The sequence below is a fragment of the Tachypleus tridentatus genome, chromosome 2, assembly GCF_004210375.1.
Source record: "Tachypleus tridentatus isolate NWPU-2018 chromosome 2, ASM421037v1, whole genome shotgun sequence".
NCBI lineage: Eukaryota > Metazoa > Arthropoda > Merostomata > Xiphosura > Limulidae > Tachypleus > Tachypleus tridentatus.
The window spans coordinates 106,270,721-106,295,612 of NC_134826.1; the positions used below are offsets into that span (position 1 = coordinate 106,270,721).

A 24,892-nucleotide genomic window follows, 5' to 3' on the forward strand; every position below is an offset into this window, starting at 1 on the left:
TATAGATTAAAAAAGACATAATGCATTTCAAGGGAAAACAAATTAACAGATTGAGTTTACAATAATAAAATGACAAATTTTCTTTCTTGCTGAATGTGTGTGTTTACATACATTATTATTATTTTATATTGTAACTCATCATTCCTCACACTATCCTGAGAGGACAAAGGAAGCAATTTTGATTTCAAATTTGATGAAAGGGAACTCAATTTGAGACAACTGAACATAATAAAAAGCTTGTATTTGCCTATTTCAATTCACAAAAAAGCATAACAGTGTATCTATTAAAAACTGCAGTGCTAAACATCAAAATATCCCTACTCAACACCAGCACACACATGCGTACACAGAAACATGGACACACGTAGATGAAGTACTGTTATAAGTATACATATTTGTCAAACTTTTCACTGATCACTGGAAAACATTCCTAACTATCTGTTACATTGTTGAAGTGTACCTGCTACATACATGTTGTAATTATTGTTTGTTGCTTCATAGTTTTCACAGGTGGGTCTTGGATATCCCAGCCTATCTGCTCGCTGCTGCTCCTGGACCATGTAAGCCCCTCGAACAATCTTAGCACCAAAACAAACCCCAAGTTTTTGGCTCATCTCCACTTCGGTGGTGATTGCCTGCAATGCTTTCTATAAAGCAGTTAAAATGTTAGATATAATAACAACTTCAATTTAATTAAAACATTGATTTTGGTTTGTTTTAAATAAACAAATCTTCAAGAATCTTAACATTAGCTTCTTAACTCTCTTCCTCACTAGTTTTAAAACAGACCTATTTGTTATTATTAATGGGCTATCTGTTTTGTGACTACTGCAGGGACAGAATTATGAATTTTGGCCTACTGGGGACAAATAAATACAGCAAAAGTACTTTGAATAAAACAGAAAAATTGCAAATTAAAATGTGAAATTTAGAGAGTACATTATAAATTAACTTATCAAAGTACTTAAAGGTTTCTTTATTGTTGAAACCTAAAAATTTCATACATTGTTTGGTGTTCATGTTTTGATCTGTTAGAAAAAGTCTTCACTGGATCTGAAAGGTGAATAAAAACATGAAAACCACTATACCTTTTTACATATGTTAAAGTCCTCATAAATCTTCTTCAAAATAAATAAAAAAATTCTAATTACTAAAATAAGAGATGGGGGATACACCTTTTAAACCTAAAACTTCTCTCATATGTTGTTTACTGTTGCCTAAGTCCAGTTACTGTCCAGTGATATCTGATAACTATACAACAAGAGTAGGCTCAAACATCACCTAGGATATTTTGAGAAAAAAAATCTTTCTGGTACAAAAACAAAATGACTTAATTTATTCTACCATTTCACACCTACCTTTAGATAACACTGATACGTATTCCAAATAACAGGGCTGTCTTTATTAAATGTTGCCATGAGTGCCATTGTAAGAAGGTTTATGGCAGGGTTTAGATAAGTATATTCTGCATCAACTAAAACTTTTACTGCTTTAATTTGTGCCATCTATTAAAAAGAAAAAACAAACATATTTTCAAACAATCTTTGAATCAGTAAAGGGTCCAAGATAAGCAGTCTCATATGGAATCTGAGTTATGATCTTATTTGTCATTTTGTGATGCACATAACATTTAGAGTTAATCATAACTACATAAACTTTATTCAAAATTTCATTAAGTTTCTGAAATATTACTCTTAATAACTAAACAGTTATGCGTGATAAAATAGAAAGTATAGTTCTAGGTGTTCAGAAAGACTTTTTTATCATAAAACTCAAATATGTAATTATGAAAGTCAGGTACAAATATCCATTACTTTGTAAAACTAAATCACCTTGAACCCTTAAAACTGTTCTGTATTACACTAGGTCTGGCATGGCCAAGTGGTTAAGGCACTTGACTCATAATCTGAGGGTTGCAGGTTTGAATCCCAGTCATGCCCACACTTTCAGCCATAGGGGTGTTATAATGTCATGGTCAATCCCACTATTAATTGGTAAAAGAGTATCCCAAGAGATGGCAATGGCTGGTGATGACTAGTTGCCTTTTACATTGTCTTACACTGTTAAATTATGGATGACTAGTGCACATAGCCACTCTGTAGCTTTGTACAAAATTTAAAAATTAACAGAACAAACTGTATTATGCCACAGTAACTAACATATCTACTTAAAAGACAAAACACATTCCACTTGACAAGAGGAAGTTAACTTATTAGGTTTCACATGTAACAGAGGATGTTATTGAATTAACAAATAAATACCATATGGCCTATCAAGTAAACATCCTTCCACTTTATAAACTGAAAGATTACTATCAGTTCCTAATAAATGCAATGTTTTCAATGATATTTTTAAAAATTACAGACAGTATGAACATTTACAACTTATTTCAGTTTAATCCTAAATAAAACAAGTATCTAGAATCTCACAAACAATTAATTCCATGTAGAAATGTGAGTTTTGCAGAAATTTTTTATTCATATATGAAAATAAATTAGATATTTGTATGTGATAGATTTTTAAGTTGTTGTATTTTGATTTAATTGTGAGAATAGATAATTAATAACCTGTTTAGCTTCTGTCAGTGTGTATGTTTGTTTAAAATTAAGCACAAAGCTGCAGTGTGTAAGTACATTTTAAAATGCTTTAAAACTGGAACTTAGTTAAGAAGCTAGTCTTTCTCAACAAATTACTCACAATTTACTTCAGAAAATCTCTTTCTTTAGTTAGTTTGTGCCTCCAAAAGTGGGAGGTAAACTTCTAAAGAAATCAAATACAATTTCATATAACTAAATCATTAAGCAGTTGAGCAGCAATGAGTGAAATGAGCAGCAACTGTCTAGTTCAGAGTGACACTTGTAAATAAAACCTTGGAGGACTAACCTACAAAGGATGCTCAAATATTTTGTCTTTGACCTGAAACCCAAAAAAGGGATTATTTGAAACTTCAAAGACTCTTACAACTGTCCCTTTAAACTATGAGGTTGCTGCTCATTTCACCTTTGTTTGCCCAAAACCAATGTTTATTTTTAAAACTGCATATTAAACAAGAATTAATGACAAATTCATCAAAAAACATAAACAGTTTGAAAAGTAAGTAAGAAAGGTGCTGATTAAGCTTATAATTAACCCAAATGAATATCAAGAAAAATAAACAATCACAGTAGAAAACTTATACTTTATTATGTTATTGGAAATAAAAGTTCTTTTAAATTTCACAAATCTTTGTTTGATGGGGTTGTAGTTAATGCGTTCTTTATCTGGTAAAAATGTCAAAAATGTTTTACCTGAATAAGGTTTATTTAAACATATGGACCATAAACTTTCTGTTTATGAAAGTATAGAAGAAAACTATCATGAAAATAACAAAATCCTTCAGATGCTGATAATTTTATTTCATGACCTTATCTGAAGACTTGTATAGATATTAGCTATCTTCAAATGTCTTACCATGCCAATTTTATGGAATCTTCTCACAGCATGTTCCAAGCACTGTCCTTCTTTTCTGGTCAGGCCACAAAATATTTCACTAGTCTACAACCAAACAGTTCACTACACTTAGAAAAGATCAACAGTGAAAAAGCACAACAAAATAAGCAGAAGACCTCAATAAACATTTTTGTAGAAGAAATATAAGTTATACATACAGAGTTAAAATAAGGTGTGAAATATTAAAAGTAAAAAAGGATTATAGATATAATAAACAACAGTATAAGTGTGAAAATTTAGAACAATTTTAGATATAGAGTTTTGTGACTTAAGAAGCAGGTAGTATTTAGCTATAAAAAACTTTTTTTAATAGAGAGTTGAAGGTCTGAAAATCCTGTAGTAATGACAAAAAACTTATTATATGAAATAATGTGCAACCCACTGTTTCAGAACTTGAATGAATGGATGAGTGGTTGGGTTTAAGTAGTGAACTGTAGATTCTGTTAAATGCTCCTCTAACTGTTCACAGACTAGTTTTTAAGTGGCATACACATATTTATATATGAAACATGAATTTTCAAGTTCAGGTAGCTGAACTTTGTACTGAAACAAGTTTTTAATAAGTGTCACAAAGCACTTTAGATCTAAAATTGTTCTAAATTTTCACACTTGAATTGTTGTGCAGTATGTCTATAATCCTTTGTTTTATCCTTTTCTTTTAGTTAGTAATCATCTATATAACACAACTTTCAGATTTTTTTTAAGGTGGAACAATAGTATTCTGAAACATTTGAATCTTATAAATAAAATGTTTTGTGTTTTATCAACCATTATGAATCCATTGGTAAGGTATGAAATACTTGGGAAAAACAAAGGGAGAAAACTTTTTGTTAGAAAAATGAGATTAATTTAAAGGTCATATAAATTCAAACAATTAACATATGAATGCTGTTTACATTCTAAAATTTTGTTAAAATTTACTTTATTAACAAAATGTTTGGGACATACAAAACCATAAGGAAAGAATGGACTTCACCTGATGAAGTGAAATTTAGTAAAAAACATGTTGCAAAAAATCAAGTTTTCAGCTAAAAATATTAAACCTAAAATTCTAGTTTTAAAAATGTAATTTATTTTACCTGATTCAGATATTTAACACTAATATGTGCCTTTTTTGTAAGCTTAGAAGAATTCACTATTTAAATCATACTGAAACATTTTTCCTTACCTTTAACTGCCCATTAATCATTCCATTGGCAATATTTTCTACCATGCTCAGAGCTTTAGTGCTTGTAGCATAAATATTTGCCATATGGGTCTGAAAAACAAATTTTCAATTTGTTTCAAAAATTTCCTACCCTTTCCTAACTTTGAACTCATACTCTATAAAGAAGCCAGCTAGTCAACACCCACCACCAAATCTTGAACTACTCTTAAGTAATTACTAAGAAATGTCTGTCATTCTTATACCATAACTATTGTCCCAAAGTGTGGAGCATGATTTTATGGCAGTGAGATACAAACCATGAACCCTCAGATCCACAATCTGATATGACAACTACAAAGTCATGCCTGGCCTATATTCTAGGAATAATGCTTAAAGTTTGAAGACTAAATAAGCATCATTTCAAGAGAATAAGTACCCACTCAGCACCAGATAGTGGGCCACAATAAATGTTACCAGTAGGCATCAAAACATAAGTAATATAATAGCTGCTTAAATTTATACAAAAAGATAAATACTGTCAACAAATGCCAGAAGTTTCATAATAGCAGCAAACATCAATTTAAAAGTACCAGAATATCAGTACATATTAGTCCAAGAGAAGTATAATAACAGTAGCCAGTAGCAGACATCTGTTTGAGAAAATAACTACCACAACACCAACAGATTTTATTTCAAGACAGCAAATACTACATCAGCAGAAGATATCAGATCAAGAAAATAAATACAATTGCAGCAAGCAATAGTTCAAGAGAAGTACACAGAAGAAATCATTTCAAGAGAATATACACAAAAGTTCAACAAATATTAGAGAAAAAGAAATATACTCACTAATATATCAGCTGATAAGAGCCCTGTGACCTTCAATTGCATTAATGGGGCTTTTGTGGTGAGTGAGCTTGAAAATTCCAAACAATCTAAAATTTTCTGAGCATTTTTATCAAAGAGGTCCTCCCTACATGAAGAAAATGTTAAAAGTTTGACATTTTCATTATTTAAGTTTAATATCAGCATAGTTTTACACACCATAAACTTCTACAAACACAACTACTTTTAAAAAAAATAAGTATAGGTTATTGGAGTGATACAGTAGTGAAAGCTAACTCTTTTTTTATTTCTTTGCTCATGTTACTGCCAGCAAGTACTTTGAATGTGAAAGACATGTAAAAGCATCAAGAGAGGTTCTAAACTCAAGAATTCAAACTTGTATAGCTGTACAATTTCCAGTTCAAGTTTCAACCATACTTTATCATAGAAGCCTGAATTATCTCACACTGTTAACATAAGAGAAAATAACATAGGTTTCATGTTAAATTTTGTTTGTTGTAATAAAATAAAAGTGCAGAACTATGCAATACTACATAAAGTAAGTACACTAGAACTATAAGTTATGAGCTACACTAATGGGTATAACCATACAAAAAAGTACATTAATTAAAACTTGAATTAAGTCAGTAAAGCCTTGTGATACAAGTAGTAATGGATAGCCAGAAAGAGAAGTTTAAAGAGTCTAAGATAACACTATGTACCAAAATTTTTACTTCTTGTTCCTAGGCAGAAAATGTTATTTTCCAATTCCTTCTGCATAAAGTAAATGGAAAAAGACCTATTTTGTCTTCAAACTTTGCTTTTGAAAATTTTCAAATTTACCCATTTTCCTGAACATTCCAGGTAGATTGAATGCTGAGTAGCTGATAGAGAATGTTCTCAAACTTACAAGAATTTTCAAAAACTTTCTAGAATGTTGTAGAACTTACAAGAATTTTCAAGAACCTTTTAAAATTTCTAGAACTTTCCATAGTAATATATATATATACAGGGGCTCACCACTTCAGTTTAGTTCTAGCTGCCTAAGTGAACACACAGGCCTATCTGATTTTATCAGAGATGGCATCAGAAGCTCTAAGCATTCTCCAAATGCATTCTGCTATATATGTGGCCAATTTAGAGTAGAAAAAGTACTCTGTAACAGTATCTGCTAAAATGTGTGAAGCTTACAAGGCATATTTAGGCATGCCTTTGGGGATCAAGACAAACCCTGGGCACCTCATTTTATCATTTCGTTCCTACCACTACTGATAAAATTTGGTCTTGATAAGTAGTCTGCAGCCTTCAAGTACCTTCGAGACATCTTCTATAAGCTGTCTGAGGCAATGGTCAAAGCTGGTGTCTTTGTTGGACCACAAATAAAGAAGACCCTGGAGTGCACAAAATTTCCCAAAAAAGCTCAGTAGGAAGGAAAAAAAAAAGCTTGGAGCAACTTTGTCACAGTGGTTCTGGGCTTCTTGGGCAATCACAAAGCCAAACATTATGTGGAACTTGTTGAGGCTGTGGTGAAGAACTACAGCAAAATGGGTTGCAGGATGTGCCTGAAAGTCTATATCCTTGATGCTCATCTTGATAAATTGAAGGAGAACATGAGATCATACTCAGAGGAGCAAGGCCAGTGCTTCTACCAAGATATACTGCACTTTGAATACCACTACCAAGGAGCATATAATGAAAACACGATAGCAGACTATATTTGGGAGCTGATACGTGAAAGTGATTTACATTACAGTTTCAAATTTTGAAAAACTACTCACTTCTAAACATTTTTGTTCATTTTTGTATAACTTTAGTATAAATACATGTAAATTTTGATTCATATGTTGTTTTATTCAGACCTTATGTAAATGCTTGGTTGGTTGGTTGATTTGGTGTTTTATGGCACAAAGCAGCTAGGCTATCTCCACCAAACATCCAGTAAAAAGTTCAAATTAAAGTAAATTTAGTAAAATTCATAAAAGGAAATTAAAGTAAAACAAAGTTTAAAAACACAAATAGCATAATACCAATGTTTACATCTAGTCTACAACATTAAGAGAAAAACTACAGTAATACGAGTCGTAAAGGGCTTTCTGTAACACAATTGTAATTATCATAACTCGCCAGAAAGACTTAACAAGTACGTACAAAAACCACCGTCAGTCACCTGAAGTTGGCCTTTCCAGTCCTGGTTCTGAGTTGTTTGACATTATGGCCATTTTAAAAAAGTAAAGTTTTAAAAGACTTGTGGCAAAATTTTAATAATAACTCACCAGGATGACTAACGGATACTTCAAACACATAGTTCAAACAGCAGCTTTAGTCACCCGAAGAGGGCCTTTCCAGTCCTGGTTATGAGTTATTTAATGTTATGGCCATTTTCTAATTTCAAATCGAACTAGATGGACTTTGATTCTTAAAAGGAAATCACATTAAAATGGACTAATGTATAAATTAACACTCTTAAATGGCATTAAAAAGATTAATTGCCTTTAAAAAACTAAAAACATTACCAAGGTGGACAGTGTTATTGGTGATGGTGACACTCAACGACGGCAAGAAAGTAAAACGTGGCTTTTTGTGATCTGAGTATTACACAGACTACAGACTGGTGCATCAGTTCCAGATAAAAGAAAATGATGAGTTAAAAAATTGTGACCAATGTGTAGTCTAGTTAGAACAACTTCCTCTCTCCCAAGAACTTTGTCTCAAGGACCACAGGCAGCACAACTTCACCAATACGGAGTTCATGATCATAGTGAATACCTCATTGGCGGCAAAAGTGCATACAAATGGTTTTAGAGAGAGAGAGAAGTTAAAGTTGTTTGCTGTGGTCCACTTTGGTAAGCGATTAAGGGCAGTCTGTAGCTGCCCATTCAATATACCTCACGTTCAATGACTGACAGTAGATGTGAAAGTCGTCGACATAGTGCCCATTTGCAACAGTGAGAGGGAGTTGTTGATTTCTCCAAGCCCATTCTCTTGGCTGTGGTTTCGCTAGATAGTAGATAGGGACAGTGGGAATCTCATTAATCCTTTCATGCGCGTCACTAATTAGATGACGAGGCATTTGGCCACCTTTAAAGCATTAATCTTTATGATGAAAAGTGTGACAATGAAAACACAGCCCTGAGGGACGCCAAGTTCCTGTAGAAAAGAACGGAAAAGTGTCAAACCCACATGACCTTGGAATCTCCTGTCCATTAAAAAGTTTTTTTATAGAAATTGACAAATGGCCACGTAACTCATATATATGGAGGTCTCGCAAAATGCCATACCTCCATGTTGTATTATAAGCCTTCTCAGTGTCAAAGAATATTGATACAAGATGTTGTCATTTAAGAAAGGCTTCTCTGATTGACGTTTCAAGTCGAATCAGGTGGTCCACGGTGAAGCACTGTCATCAGAACCCACATTGGGTGAGTGAGAGGAGGTTCTTTGATTCGAGGAATAAAAAAAGACGAGCATTAACCATCCTCTCTAAGGCCTTACAGAGACAGCTCGTCAAAGCAATTGGATGGTAGTTTAAAGGAATCTTGGTATCCTTCCCTGGCGTAGAGAAAGGTAGGACAATAGCTTGGTGCCAGGCATCAGGAAAAACATTCTCCTGCAAGATCTGGTTAAAAACAATCAGAATAATAGCAAGAGATAGATCGCACAGCATTTCATACTATATATCATCAGGTCCAACTGATGTACTGCCAGACCAATGAAGAGCCAGTTTGAGTTTCACCAGTGTAAAGGGACAATTATAGTTGTACAGACAATCAGCTCTAAGGTTTGTTTGTTTGTTTGTTTTTGAATTTCGCACAAAGCTACTCAAGAGCTATCTGTGCTAGCCATCCCTAATTTAGCAGTGTAAGACCAAAGGGAAGGCAGCTAGTCATGACCACCCACTGCCAACTCTTGGGCTACTCTTTTACCAATGAATAGTGGGATTAACCGTCACAATTCAACGCTCTCACGGCTGGGAGGGCGAACATGTTTGGCGTGACGGGGATGCGAACCCGCGACCCTCAGATTACGAGTCGCACGCCTTAACACGCTTGGCCATACCAGGTCTCAGCTCCAAAGGAAAGAGGTGATTGCTCTGCCTGAGTCTTGATGGCTAAGAAGATGGAGGAAGAACCTGAAGTGCTAGATACCCAGCAAAAGCATTCACCTAGAGTATCAGTGATGTTCCGGGTATCATCTACTTCCTAGCCATCACAGAGCATAATAGAGAATGTGACAGAATTATATTGCCCACTGACCTTTCGAATCTTGCCCACATGACTTTGGAACTGGTGGTAGACGATATGCTGGTTGTGAATTGAATCCAAGATTTCTTCTGGTTTTGATGTCTTATCCACAGAGCATGTGCACGGGCCTGCTGAAAAGCGATGTAGTTCGAGAGTGTGGGATATACACGGAATATATCCCAGGCCCGTTTTTGAGTCTTCCATGCCATGTGGCAAGCAGCATTCCACCACAGACAAGTATATTGTGAAAAATGTGTCGAGGTTTTAGGAATTAATTGAGCAGCTGCTTGTATAATACAGTCAGTTACTGCTGCCACACAGTCGTCTGTTGATGGCTTACAGACGATGGCAGGATCAAGTTCTGTCAAAGCAGTAAAAGAGGGCCAATTTGATTGATCCAACTTCCACCAGGGCACATGGGTCGGGTGGCATTGACCACGGCCAGTCTCTCTCAAAATTATCAGAAAATTATCATTGCACATGGATTATTGTCAACCCTTCATGAAAAATGGGAGAATAGTGAAAGGGAGAACACTGAGAGATCAATAGCAGTAAAGGACTGAACTGACTAGGTACATGAAAATAAGTAGAAGAACCAGTACTGAAAAGAGAAAGGTTGTGATCAGAGAGCATACGCTCTACAGAGCGACCCCTCCTATCAATGTCACTACTTTCCAAGAGGGGATGATGTCCATTAAAGTCCCCCAGGATTAGAAAGTGAGATGGCAACTGTTCAATGAGAGCATCAAGGTCTGACTGATCATAAGTCTCTCCAGGCAAGAGGTAGAGAGAACAAACAGTTATGGTATGACCCAAGAAAGCATGGATGACCATGGCCTCCAAGGGTGTGTCAAGTGGCAAAGACAGGGTGGGCACATGCTGATCAATCAATAATGCCACCCCTGAATGCACTTGTCCATCACACAGTCTGTCATTTCTGTACAAAGTAAACCATCAAAAGGTGACTGTAATGGCAGGTTTCAGAAATGTTTCATGTAAGGAGAGACATACAGGATGATAAGAAGCAATCACTGTTTTGATGTCATCCAGATTAGAACATAAACCTCGACATAAACATAAACCATTGTATGAATATAGCCATTTTAACTTATGTGTAGGCGAACTGGGTGGAGCACCCTTCTCTTTACAACCACATCTTTTTTGTTTACTGTCTCTACTCAACAGATGTTTATCGACCTCTATGGATCCTGCCCTGGGTCGACTGGGCAGGTCTTTGCTGTGGGAAGAGGATTCCAGTGACTGAGGATGTGAACAAATGATAAATTTGCATCTTGGGGTGAGAGAAAAAGGTGTATCCAAGGAAATGCCTGTACCCAGAACCAAAGGAAGTAGATTTTGGGATTTGTTGGAATGTATGTAAGGGACAGATATGGGTGTTGAAGTTAATTCATCAACTTTTTTAACTATGGAGGTCATCCGTTTTGAATAAAAAAGGGAGACATTTGCCCTAAAGGTTTGTGTGGAAGAGAATGTAGGATAGGAAAATGAGGTACAACAGGTGTTAAAGATTGCTGCTCAGAATCTTCAAGGCATGGTAGTTTACCTATGGACTGTTTTTCACTATTTTATTAAGATTTTTATATGGAGGATCCATAATAAAAAAAGGAAAATTTGGTGCCCACTGACCCCACCCACCATGGAGCATTACGAGTGAATGCACTACAATGTCAAACAAGAATACTGCAGCAATGCCAGGGTTTCATGAGCACTATACCCAAACACCAGCATCAGATACAATGTCCACAACATCTGTTGAGAACATCCATCACTGGTACTTGGCTGATCCTAGCCCAATTGGATTAGCTGATTGACCAGGGAGAGCACCCTAAGGCTGCATGTCTAGAGAAATTCAAGGCCAGAGTGGTGTGTTAGGGTTTGACTCCTCAACCACCAGGATCCTCTCCTCCCCTTCACGGGTTGCCACACACGGCAAACACGTGGGTGGATGTTTAGATCCCAGAGGAGGTAAACTGAAAGAACAGAACTTTCTCTGGGAGGTCCTCTCACCACATACAGGAATCCACACCAAGGGGTTATGTAAATGAAAATGTGCAAATCTGCCCGTTTTTACATAGAAAATAGGTTAATTTCTATATTTCATTATCCAGGTTACAAAAGCAAAGTTTGAAGGGAATAAGGGCCATTTTCTGTACTTTTACAACATAAATAATTAAGAAATAACAGAAACAAAATTTGTGTTACATAGTGTAATTCATTCTTTTATCAAATATAAGAAATGTGTGTTACTTTTCCTTTTGTAATCAGTTATATTAATACAGAAAAGATACGACTGAATGAACAATTCATATACAGAAAGATTTTATGAATTTATTAAACCAAGTAAAATCTAAGTGATTTTATGTTAATTAACAAAGTCCATAAATTATACCCTTCATTTTAATGTGATAAAAAACTTTATCCTTCAAACCAGTTTACATATTGAACAAAAAACAAAAGTTAATTACACTTATGATATATACAGAGTTGTCAGGAAACTAAAGTTATCTCTAAATATGACTATTTACAAAGTAAATACCATTCTTTTATTTTTTAGTGTTCATAACATGGGACCTCAAGATAGGAAAATCTTGAGTTTTATTATTAGGGTAATAAGTAAGTTCAGAACCATCTTTATAATGATGACTTCTTTAAATTCAAAATAAGTAACCTAAAACATCATTTTATTGTAAAAGAGTACACAGTTATACATAAAAAATAATACCCTCAATGAATCATATCCCACACCTAAATACATCCAATAATTCTATGCAGTAACATTCTTTGTTAGCAACTTAGCTGGGCTGATGAGAACTGAATAAATTTAAAAGTAAAGTTCTCCCATTGGTCAAAATGTAAAATTTGTATCACAATAAATAAATTACTTATGAATAATTATTGGGATTTTAAACAGATACTGTCCACCAGCTTATACTTTTGGTGATGAAATGTTGTACAAAACACTTACTGGTCCATTCCTTCACCGACATCCGTTTCCATTGTACAGGCTAACATTGGTCTGATGTTTACTCTTTCAAGCTGTTGAATGCAGTCTGCAAGCTCTTCCTTGTTCTCTCCTCCAACAAACTGCTTGTAGAATGTTGGTTTCACCAAAGTTTTCAGAAACCAATGCCCAAATGTTCTTTCTATGAAAGTCATTATCTAGAAGTCCAATACCAAATTTATTTCATATTCTACTGTTGAAGTCAAATCAAATCTGTTTTAGAATTATTACAAAATTAATAATTAAGAAACGGAAAGGTCTGAAATTATATTCACACACAATGTTATCAATTACTCAGTTCATGACAGTGTCAACCACAATCAAGTCTTTTTTACTTTAATCGAACCAACATTATAACAAAACTAAAAACCTCAAAGGCTTTAACACTTTATGTGTTGTGTTTTAATCAGCTTATAACAATAAGAAATACAGTAAAGTCTTTCATACAGTTAACATTGTTTTAGTTTTACTCAACTTAAAATAGCATAATGTTTTGGGACCTACTGATCAACCTCAGCTGTCCCATCTTCTAAATTAAATTATAAAATCTTAAAGCCAGCCCTCATAATTCATATACTCAACAAGCTTTTTCTTAACCCCACTTAAATTTACTGACTCCACAACATCAGAAAGCAACCCATTCCAAAATCCAACTACCCTGTTATAAAATAAAACTGTCTTAGCTACAGATGACTGCTGTCCTGCCAAACTTGATATTTTTGCCTCCTAGTCCTGCTGTTCTAACTGTTAAGAATGAAAAAAGATGATGCATCAACACTAACAATTCCCTTTACAATCTTAAGCATCTCAATCTTTTTTCAAAAGGAAAAAATTCAGAGATTTCAACCTCACTTTGAATGACAGCCTCACTGACTCAAGAATCATTCTACTGACCTTTCTCTGAACCCCTTTCCAACAACTCAATGTCCTTTCTAAAGTAAGGAGCCCAAGACTGAACACAATACTCCAAATGTGGCCTAACCAGTAACATATACAATTAAAATATAATGTCTTCACACTTGTTTTCAATATTTCTATAGATATGACCTAAAATCCTACTTGCCCTTCTAACAACAGCACACTCTTGGATGGCTTACAAGATTGACCAACCATTAACCAAAATCTCTTTATTTCATGACACTGTTATAGTTATTCCCATCCAAACTATACTTGTAATGCAGATTATGAAAACCAACATGCTTAACTTTACATTTATTATAATTAAAATCCATATGCCATTTATTTGCCCAACTCACTAAATAATGTAAATCCTTTTGTAAATCAGCAGCATCCCTTTCACAACTAGTAACACCTAATATCATCTGGAAGTAATTTATTGATCATTTCCTTCATTTGCATCACTAATGTAAATCAAAAAAAGCAAAGGTACTATGACTGGGCTTTAAGGCACCCTAGTTGTAACATTAATCCAGTTTGTTTGGTAACTTATAACCCCATACTTACAGAGATAACATTTTTAAAAGCCCCCCTTTTTTTTTTTGGCGCTTTGTCAAATGCTGTCTGAAAGTTCCAATACATAAAATTTACACACTTACCCTCATCTACATAAGCATTAACCTTTTCAATGAATGTTAAAAGATTTGTAAAGTGATATTTTCCTTCAGTGGAATAATGTTGACTAAACTTTGTTAAATGGCTTTGCATAGTATCTTTTATCAGACTTTCCACTACATTTACCACAACTGTTGTAAGACTAATGGGCCTATAATTACTGGAACAATTTTGATCACTTCCTTGAAAAGAGGAGTGAAATTAGTTATTTTCCAATCCTTCGATACCTGCCCACTATTAAAGAATTTGCAAAAAATAGTAGCAAGTGACCGGCATACCCAATGCTTAACCTCCTTCAAAACCCTTGGGGAAATATTATCTGTTGTTATACTGCAAACTTTATATACTATAACACAAACTTAATGCTCAACAGTTAACTTTATATTCTATTACAGTAAACGTTAAGATACTACAAAATTCTTAAAAAAGTGGAAACTTATCTCTCAATCACGTCCAGAACCAAATTAATTAAGGCTATGGTGTACTAAATTACACTGTAATTACAAGTTAAGATGTTTCATTTTATACCACTATAGATTAAAATGTACTAGTAAATATAGGCACTAAATTAAAGGTTAATATTTGCCTCTTTACACATGCAATATGAATTTTCACCCTTATTAATAAGCTAGTAATCAAAACCACAACCAGAGAGGGGCCCGGCATGGCCAAGTGTATTAAGGCGTTCGACTCGTAATCCGAAAGTCGCAGATTCGAATCCCGGTCGCGCCAAACATGCTCGCCCTTTCAGCCGTGGGGGCTTTATAATGTGACGGTCAATCCCACTATTCGTTGGTAAAAGAGTAGTTCAAGAGTTGGCGGTGGGTAATGATGACTAGCTGCCTTCCCTCTAGTCTTACACTGCTAAATTAGGGACGGCTAGCGCAGATAGCCCTCGAGTAGCTTTGCGCGAAATTCAAAACAAAACAACAAGAAATGCTACATACTCCATATAATATAGATAAGGTTTGCAACATTCATATGCAAAATATTATACACGCAAAAACTCAATGTTGATTTTTCCTCAATGGCCAAAAACGAGAAAATTTCCATATTTTAAAGTATTCAAATTACTTCCATTTTCACTATAAAACACACACATATATACAGGAAGAAAGAGATTGATATTAAAATGTGTTTAAGTGTTATTCACCAAACATACTCGCCTTTTCAGTCGTATAATGTGACAGTCAATCCCATTATTCGTTAGTAAAAGAATAAATAAGCCCAGAATTGGGGGTGGATGTTGTTGACTTGGTGCCTTTCCTTTAGTTTACGACTTCTAAATTAGAGACGGCTACATCAGACAGTCCTCATGCAGCTTTGCATAAAATTCTTAAAAAAACAAGGCTTGGTATGGCCGAGTGGGTTAACGTGTTCGACTAATAATCTGAGGGTCGCGGGTTCGAATCCCGGTCGCACCAAACACGCTCGCTCTTTCAGCCGTGGTGGCGTTAAAATGTTACGATCAATCCCACTATTCGTTGGTCAAAGAGTAGCCCAAGAGTTGGCGGTGGGTGGTGATGACTAGCTGCCTTCCCTCTAGTCTTACCCTGCTAAATTAGGGACGGCTAGCATGGATAGCCCTCGAGTAGCTTTGTGCGAAATTTAAAAAAAAAAAAACCTTAACAAAACTTATCTAGTAGATTTGATATTTAAATTACATTTCTAAAAGTCTAGATCGATGGTTAATTAAAGTGAAATTTATTTGGAAGACGCTTACAAAGAGAATCTGCAACTAAAGGCACGTTTAGTACAAATGTAAGTTTGAAAAATGAAGGTACACGGTAGTGTCCAGCGGTCAAAATAAACTGCATTAATAAGAGTTAATAAGTTTAGTGATTTTTCACATTCTGTATTTCAGACTGGGGTAATCCAAACTATTACATATTTTCAGATTACTCTATTAGACCCTTACGTCACATACTAAATTTCAAGGCAATCCATTACGAATTACACGAAATACAAAGTTTGATTGAATTTATTCCTACTTCTTCACACCGAAAGTTCAGAAATTTCATTTGATAAAAAAAAAACTTAAGTAACTTCATCGATTTTTTTAAACTTTGACACAAGGATACAACTTTATAACGTGCATGTAGGTGTCAAATTTGGTTTACATATAAGCCACATGTTCAAAAGTAGTCAACAATCAAGGTCGACGTCGAACAGAGCCGACGTGCAGTCAGCAGCTGCGAGAGACGTAGTGTAAACCAGCGATATTTTGATTGTGCATTAACCTCAGTTTTACTAAAAAAGGCAAACCCTTAGTCCTTTTCAGGACTAATAAAACGATGAAAAGCAGATCGAAGAACAAGATTCAACGGTGAAACCATGTCAAATGAAGAGATCATCGAAATGCTTAACAAAGCAATTGAGGGACCAGCCTCAGAAATTTCGAGCTCATTTACAGACGGATCGGACAGTGACATCTCGGATTTAGGTCTAGAAGAAACAAACAGGCAGACAAGAAAAGAAGGAGAACCAACTCCAGAGAAAAAAAGACTGAAGAAGAAAAGGCTATTGTAAGTATAGTTTTAAATAACTCCTCTAACTCTAATACTAATAGCTCTAAGAAACACGGAATTAAAAACACAAACAATTACACTGATAACACTAAAAACACCCCCACTGTTTCAAACACTCAAACACATGTTGATCCTCAATACAGAATCCCAACTCTGTTTATTGTAGGAATAAACAACACAACACGCATCCCTCAGATTGTAAAACAACTGAGGGCTTATTTCCTAGGCATCCAATTTAAAGACATTAAACGACTTCCCAACGGAAGAATCATGATAAAATGTACAGAACCACACGAATTTGCACACATTTTGGCTCACAAGCCCAAGAATGCCTGCGGAGTTAAAGCCACGATCAACACACCCAAACACAACACTACTCAACCAACAGTAGATATCAGAGGTGTCGATTTCGACATCGAAGATAATGAGATCACGGAGGAACTCAAAACACAAGGTTGTGACATATCAAAAACAGACCGTATAATTTCTTTAAGAACAAAACAAAAAAATTCCACTCGTCAAAGTAACCGTGAACACTAAAAACGTTCAAACAAACTACTAAAAGACGGTTGCTTTTTATTTTTCAAAAAACACAGACCGAACCGGAGAAACCACAACAGAAACCAATTTTGCAATCTTATAAATGTCAAAGGTTCGGACACACCAAAGTTAACTGCATGGCCAAAGACAGATGCGTGAGATGTAGTGGACTTCACGAGGTTGCTCATTGCCCCAATGAGCGGAACCAAGTGAAATGCGCCAACTGTCAAGGCCCACATGCAGCCAGTTACAAAGGCTGCTCTAAATATACACAAATACGTAATAGAATCCTATTCAAAACCACGAACACCACATCGTAATCCAAAACCAATTATCATAGGGGACTTCAATTCCCCACACACAGAATTAAGAGGAAACAGAAACACACATAGAGGGTCAATTATAAAAAACTTTCTTTCTATAAACAGCATGCACCTAATAAACAACCAAGCACCTACACATTTTTCAGCTGCTAACGGCTCACACGACATACTCGATTTCATCACAGCTCCCAAGGACACAGTAAACAGAATCTCTAACTTTAGTATAAATGATGAAATCACCAGTGACCTGATTCACCCGCGCCACCCTGCTGCGAGGTATGTGACTCCCTCAGTGTACACGTACACCAAAACAGATTGGCTCACTTTTAACGCTTCACTAGATTTCTATCTACCATACTCAATTGAACATGCTAACAACAAAGCAGAATTAGGCATATATGTTAATCAAGTTACAGAAGCCATACATAAAGCCATCAAAAACAATCCTTAAAACAGAGAAAAGACACTCACATAATCAATGGACTCTGACACCGGAAATTCATGCACTAATAATCAAACGCAAGCAATTAAGACGAAGCACTTTATAATACGTTATCCGACCATCAAAACACAGATTAACAGAACAAATGCAAAAATTAAACAACAAATTAAAATAGAAAAAGAAATAAATTGGCATAACTGTTGTAAAAACTTGGAAAAAACCAAAAACAATCCAAAAGAATTTTGGAAAAATTATTTACTACAACACATCACACACAACAACATAATCGCAAGGACGAACTCGGAGAAAGCCAACTACTACGAATCCTCCTTCAGCGACCTAAATTCAGTCGACTTTAACACACAACATGTCAACAACTACGTAAACACAAATCAATCCAGGCCCGCCATGGCCAAGCGTGTTAACTTAGCGCCTTTCCTTTAGTTTACGACTTCTAAATTAGAGAGGCTACATCAGACAGTCCTCATGCAGCTTTGCATAAAATTCTTAACAAAACAAGGCCCGGCATGGCCGAGTGGGTTAAGGTGTTCGACTAATAATCTGAGGGTCGCGGGTTCAAATCCCGGTCGCACCAAACATGCTTGCCCTCCCAGTCGTGGGGGTGTAATAATGTGACGAATGGAAGAATGGGAAGATGGTTTGTAAGATGTCCAAGAAACAGATGATACTTCCAACCTGGAGTATCCGCCTTCTTCAGATAACTCAAAGAAAGTTCACATTTGGGAATGGTAATAGGACATGGTGGGATGGGCTGACCAGTGGATAAAGCAATGTTATCCAAGGACAGACCCAATTAATCCAACTGCACCTGTATACAAAGGCATAAAGGAACAATGGCAGACCATCTATTCTGAAAAAGCATGGCTCACTGAGAAAGGAAAACGCAACCCCAGGTGGGAAACTGTGGTAAGGATCGACGTTTTGAAGCATACAGTAGAGACATAGCAAATGGCAGAAGTATAGCGGAGGTTCATGAGGCTCTGTGTACAAGTTGTGGATTGGGGAAGTGCAGATAGCCCACATGCAGAACAGAAGCCCCTGATGATGAACAGAATCCAGCCTCTTCATGGTCCTAAACACTGATTCACTTTTTAAGAGGTGGAAAAGAGGATATGGAGGTTGTTCAGTGCCTTTGACACGTAGCTCCTTGATGTGTGGAATAAAGGTCAGCTTATAGTCAAGGATAAGCTCCAAGAACTTTGCCATAATGATCACAGGAAGCACAATTTCTCCAAGAAGAAGCTCGGGATCAGGGTGAATACTCTGTTGGTGGCAGCAATGCATACAAACGACTTTAGAGTGAGAAAAAATAAAGCAATTTGCTGTATTCCACTTCAGTAGATGACTGAGGGCAGCCTGTAGCTGCTGTTCAATAAACGTCATGCTTGACGATTAACACTAGATGTGGAAGTTGTCGACATAGAGACCGTTTGCAACTGTCGGGGATAGATGTCCATTGATGGAATTAATTTTTACAATAAATAGTGTGACACTCAAGACACAGCACTGAAGGACTCCAAGTTCTTGTGAGAAAGAACAGGAAAGTTTAGAACCCACATAGACGTGGAATTGTTGGCCCATTAAAATATGTTTAATAAAAAAGAAGAAATGAAAATTTCACAGGATGCCATACCTTCCCATAGTATCATAAGTTTTCTCAAGGTAAAAATACAGAAATAAGATGTTGCTGCTTGAGAAAAGCTTCTCTGATTGACGTATCAAGTCCAATCTCGTAGTCCATGGTGGATCACTGTTGCCAGAACCCACACTGGGTAGGCAAGAGGAGATCAAAACAAGACGAACATTGACCACCCTCTCTAAGATCTTACAGAAGCAGCTCGTCAAAGCAACTGGATGAGAGTTTGAAGGAATCTTGGGATCCTTTTCAGGCTTATAAAAAGGAAAGACTATCATGGAGCCAAACATAACAAGAAACAGTCTCCTGCCAGATTCAGTTAAAACAATCAGAAGAATAGCAAGAGAGGTAGGAGAAAGGTAACACAGCATTTCATAGTGAATTTCATCAGGTCCAAGTGATGTACTGCCAGACCAATGAAGAGCTAGTTTAAGTTTCACCAGCATAAAGGGGTGATTATTGTCATTGAAATGATCAGCTCAAAAGAAAAGATGCAATCTCTCTGCCCGTGTCTTGATGGCTAAGAAGGTGGAGGATGCAGCAGAAGTGCTAGATAGAGGAGAAAAGCATTCGCTGAGAGTATCAAAGATGCCTTGGCCATCAAAGAGCAAGATCAAAAGAAGGCAGAAGTATTCTGTCCATTAACCTTTCGAATCTTGTCTCATGTGACTTTGGAACTGGTGATAGAAGAGATGCTAGATGTGTATTTAATCAAAGATTTCTTCTGGCTTTAACGTCTGACCGACCGAGCACGTACACAGGCCCACTGAAAAGCAATGCAATTTAAAAGCATGGGATACCTACGAAAGATATTTGAGCCTTCCATGCCATGTAGCAGGCAGAATTCCACCATAGAGGAAGATACCGTGGAACACGTGTCAAGGTTTTAGTAATACACCAAGTAGCTGCCTGGATAATGGTTTACAGATAACAGCAGGATCAAGTTCTGATTGTGCAGTGAAAGAGGGTTAGTTAGCTTGGTCCAACTTCCATCAAGAAAAGATGGTCGGGTGGCATCGACCACATCCAGTTTCTCTCAAAATAATAGGAAAATGGAGACTGCCCTGTAGGTTACTGTCAAACCTTCAAAAATGTAAGAGAAAAGTGAAAGGGAGCAGATAGAGAGATCAAGAGCAGTAAAAGACTGATTAGGTGGATGAAAATGAGTATTGAAGAGAGAAAGTTTGTGACCCTAGAGCATATTCTCTATGGAACAACCCTTCCTATCAGTATCCGCACCACCCCAGAGGGGATTTTGTCCATTAAAATCCCTCAGGATTAAAAAGTTAGATGGTAACTGTTTAATGAGGGCATCAACATAGGTATGTTCAGGAGCCATGCAGAGAGAACAAATAGTGATGGCATAACCCAAGGAAACATGGATGGCTACATCTTTCAAGGGTGTATCAAGTAGCAAAGAGCTGATCGACCAGCAGTGCCTCCCCTCCAGACACTCATTCATCACACAACCTGTCATTTCTGTACACAGGGTGACTGCATCAGCAGGTTTCAGAAACATTTCCTGTAAGGAGAGACGCATAAAATAGTAATTGTCAATCAAATCCTTCATGTCATTTATATTCGAACAAAACCCCCAACAGTTCCACTGTATCGAAGTGGCCATTTTTATTTATGTGGAGAAGAATGAGCGGGATTACTTTCTGTTTTCAATCACATCTTTTTTCTTTGCTGGACGTAGGTCGATATACCTCCGTTGATCCTGCATTGGGTCGATTAAGCAGGTCTTTGTCTGTCGACGAAGATTCCAGTGGCTGGGGGCATGAGGGAATAATCTTTTTGCATCTCTGGGCTACAGAAGTCAAAGGAAGTGGATCTGGGCAGTCACTGTAAGGATTGGCGGGAACACAGATGTAAGTAGACGTAGGTTCGCCAACTCTTTTAACGATGGAGGGCAAAAGATTCTTCAGATATTTTAGAAACGACTACTGTAGGCACTTCCATTGTAGTAGAAGAACAGTATATGTCTAAGGTGGAGTGGAATACAATAACTTCCGAGCCTCTGGGTAGGAAATATTGTTTATAGCCTTCAAGCACTGCACCTCTTTCTACTACATTCACTTAGTGCAAGAAAGAGAGAAAGAGGGGTGTGCACAACTACAGTTAGTACACTGTGGTTCCAATTCATAATCGTAGGCGTCGTGGTCTTTGCTACCACAATAAGCACATGTTAAAGAGCCACGACATGATATCTTCGAGTGACCGAACCTCTGATACTGGAAACAGGAGTTTGGTGTGTTGTGGTGAAAATGTCTCCAACTTCTTTACTGACGTGGGGAACCAACAAGTCCCTCTAATCCCTTTTGAATAAAAAAGGAAGACATCTACCATAAGGATTTCTTGAACAAGGAATGCATAATTAGAAATCAAGGTACAAAATCTGATTGTGACGGTAACTGTAAACAGAGTCATTCATGCGTGGTCATTTTACGATCGTTTTTTCAATTTTATCATTTTTATTTACTTTTTTCTTGAATGGGTGTATCCATAATAAAGGCAATGCATCTCAGTGCCCACTGACCCCACTCATCATGTAGCCCTACGAGGAGATACACTACAATGTCAAACAAGGACACTGAAGTGACACCAGGGTTTCGTGAGAACCATACTCAAACACCAGCATCAGATACGTCTACAACGCCCGTTGATAACATCCAACGCTGGTACTCAGTTGACCCTAGCCCAAGTGGATCAGCCAATTGTGCCTGGGGAGACCCTCCAAGTCCTCCCGTCTACAGTAATTAAAGGCCAAAGTGGTGTGGTTAGGATTGGATCCCTCAACCACGAGAATCCTCTCCTCCCTTTCACGGGTCACCACCCACGTGTTTGCTGTGAGATTAAGTTGAGATACATATACATTGAAATGCTCTGAAGCTAATACTGAAGCCAATGTTTCTTTTTTCACAGTTGAATACTTCTTTGAGTGACGTGGCAAGGGGACCTCCCAGAAAAAGTTCTCTACTTCCAATTTACCTCCTCTGGAAGGTCCCCTTACCACGTCACCAAAAGAAGTATTCAACTGTGGTAAAAAGAAACATTGGCTTCAGTATTAACTTTAGGCCGTTACAATGTATATATATCTCAACAAGCTATTGTTATTTTCACTGATCACAACACACTGACGTTTTTGAACCACATGAATGGCAAGAACAGAAGGCTGTTAAATTGGAGTTGAGCATTAAAAGAATATGATTTGAAGATAGTCCATATCAAAGGAGTTAATAACACTTGTGCTAATGCACTTTCAATGCTACGAAATTTTATTATCACCATGTTATTTGTGCTGTTTTATATATTTTCATGATTTTTGAAATTGTACAATTTTTTGACAGTGTATTGTATTTAATAAATTGCTATCAGAGATAGATAGATGTAATATCTTAGTTCAAAATTGTCTAACGTCAATTTTTATTTCTCTACGGATGGAGGTGTAACATATTTGCTGTTGTACGTTTATCTTAGTGTCTACGCTTGTTCCTCTATAGTTTTCTTCCTTTGCAAATGATCTACAGTCATGTGAAAAAGTTAGGACACCCTATGAAAGCTTGTATATTTTTGTAACATTTTTGGATACATAGATATTTAATCTTAATTTCAACAATACTGAGAGATTATAGGAATATAACTAAACAATTAAAACTGAAGAAAATACTTTTCAAGATCTTCTGTAAATGTAATTCTACAAAAACTGAGGAAAAAGTCAGGACACCCTACCCCCTAATAGCTAGTGTTACCCCCTTTGGCTGAAATAACTGCAGTGAGACGCTTCTTGTAGCCATCTACCAGTCTGTGACATCGGTCTGAAGAAAGTTTGCCCCACTCCTCACTGTAGAATTCTTTCAGCTGTGAGATGTTTGAGGAGTTTCTTGCATGTAAAGCCTGTTTCAAGTCACTCCACATTATCTCAATGGAATTAAGATCTGGGCTTTGACTCGGCCATTCCAGGACTCTCCATTTCATAGTTTTTAGCCAGTCCTTGGTGGATTTACTGGTATGTTTTGGGTCATTGCCGTGTTGCAGGGTCCAGTTCCGCCTCAGGTTTAATTTTCTTACAGATGGTCTCACATGATCCTCAAGCACCCTCTGATACACAGTAGAATTCATGGTGGATTCTGTGATTGTGATCTGTCCAGGTCCTGCTGCAGCAAAGCAGCCCCAAACTATGACACTTCCACCTCCATGCTTCACAGTTGGTATGAGGTTCTTTTTCTGGAATGCTGTATTTGGTTTATCCCAAACATGTCCTCTGTTCTGGTGTCCAAATAATTCAATTTTGGACTCATCTGTTCAAAGAACATTATTTCAGAAGTCCTGGTCTTTGTCTACATTCTCTCTGGCAAACTTCAGTCTGGCCTTGATGTTTCTCTTAGAGAGCAAAGGTTTCCTCCTTGCACACCTTCCATGCAAGTTAAACTTGTGCAGTCTCTTTCTGATTGTAGAGGCATGCACTTTCATATCAACAGTAGCCAGAGTCTGATGTAGATCCCGTGATAACATTTTAGGGTGTTTGGAGACCTCTTTTAGCATCTTTCGGCCTGCTCTCGAGGTGAACTTGCTTGGACGACCAGACCTGGGCATGTTGGCAGTTGTTTTGAAAACCCTCCACTTGTTGACTATTTCCGGACAGTGGAATGGCTGATTTCAAAATCTTTTGGGATCTTTTTAAATCCCTTACCAGACTCATAAGCTGCTCCAATTTTCTCTCTGAAGGCCTCAGACAGCTCTTTTGCTCTCATCATGGTGTTCACTCTCACTTCAACAGTCAGGAGCACACCAAACTAAATGTCTGAGGTTTAAATAGGGCAAACCTCATTTAGAACGCTGAGTAACGATCTTATAATCATGTGCACCTGGTGTGATACACCTGTGTGTGAGTTGAGCCATTTTAAGTGAGAATAAATGTGGGGGTGTCATAACTTTCTCCTCAGTTAGAATATGCATTTTTGTAGAAGTACATTTACAGAAGATCTTAAAGTCTTTTCTTCAGTTTTAATTGTTCAGTTATATTCCTATAATCTCTCAGTATTGTTAAAATTGAGATTAAATATCTATATATCCAAAAATGTTACAAAAATACACAGGCTTTCA

The 24,892-nt window shown here is 36.6% G+C and overlaps 1 protein-coding gene and 1 long non-coding RNA gene across 7 annotated transcripts in view; one reads left to right on the forward strand and one right to left on the reverse strand.

The window, feature by feature from the left end:
* The window catches only part of LOC143244780 (hydroxyproline dehydrogenase-like), a 50,897-nt gene that overhangs the window by 15,164 nt on the left and 10,841 nt on the right, over positions 1 to 24,892 (reverse strand). For 3 of the 5 annotated variants that reach the window (XR_013025319.1, XR_013025318.1, XM_076490088.1), the window contains exons 2-7: positions 12,689 to 12,882; positions 5,486 to 5,609; positions 4,658 to 4,747; positions 3,451 to 3,534; positions 1,359 to 1,505; positions 472 to 647 (exon numbers count right to left, since the gene is read on the reverse strand). Coding sequence is in view for 3 of the 5 variants with exons in the window: in XM_076490088.1 (XP_076346203.1) it covers positions 472 to 647; positions 1,359 to 1,505; positions 3,451 to 3,534; positions 4,658 to 4,747; positions 5,486 to 5,609; positions 12,689 to 12,882 (815 nt within the window). In the remaining 2 variants the exon portion in view is untranslated. Of the gene's footprint in view, positions 1 to 471; positions 648 to 1,358; positions 1,506 to 3,450; positions 3,535 to 4,657; positions 4,748 to 5,485; positions 5,610 to 12,688; positions 12,883 to 14,280; positions 14,560 to 17,822; positions 17,871 to 24,892 lie in introns of those variants that run through there. The other 2 variants (XM_076490089.1, XM_076490090.1) reach the window with 2 other exon arrangements.
* LOC143244782 (uncharacterized) overlaps positions 16,453 to 24,892 on the forward strand; it is a 49,882-nt gene continuing 41,442 nt past the window's right edge. For both annotated transcript variants that reach the window (XR_013025321.1, XR_013025320.1), the window contains exon 1: positions 16,453 to 16,821. This is a non-coding gene — a long non-coding RNA (uncharacterized LOC143244782). The remainder of the gene's footprint in view (positions 16,822 to 24,892) is intronic.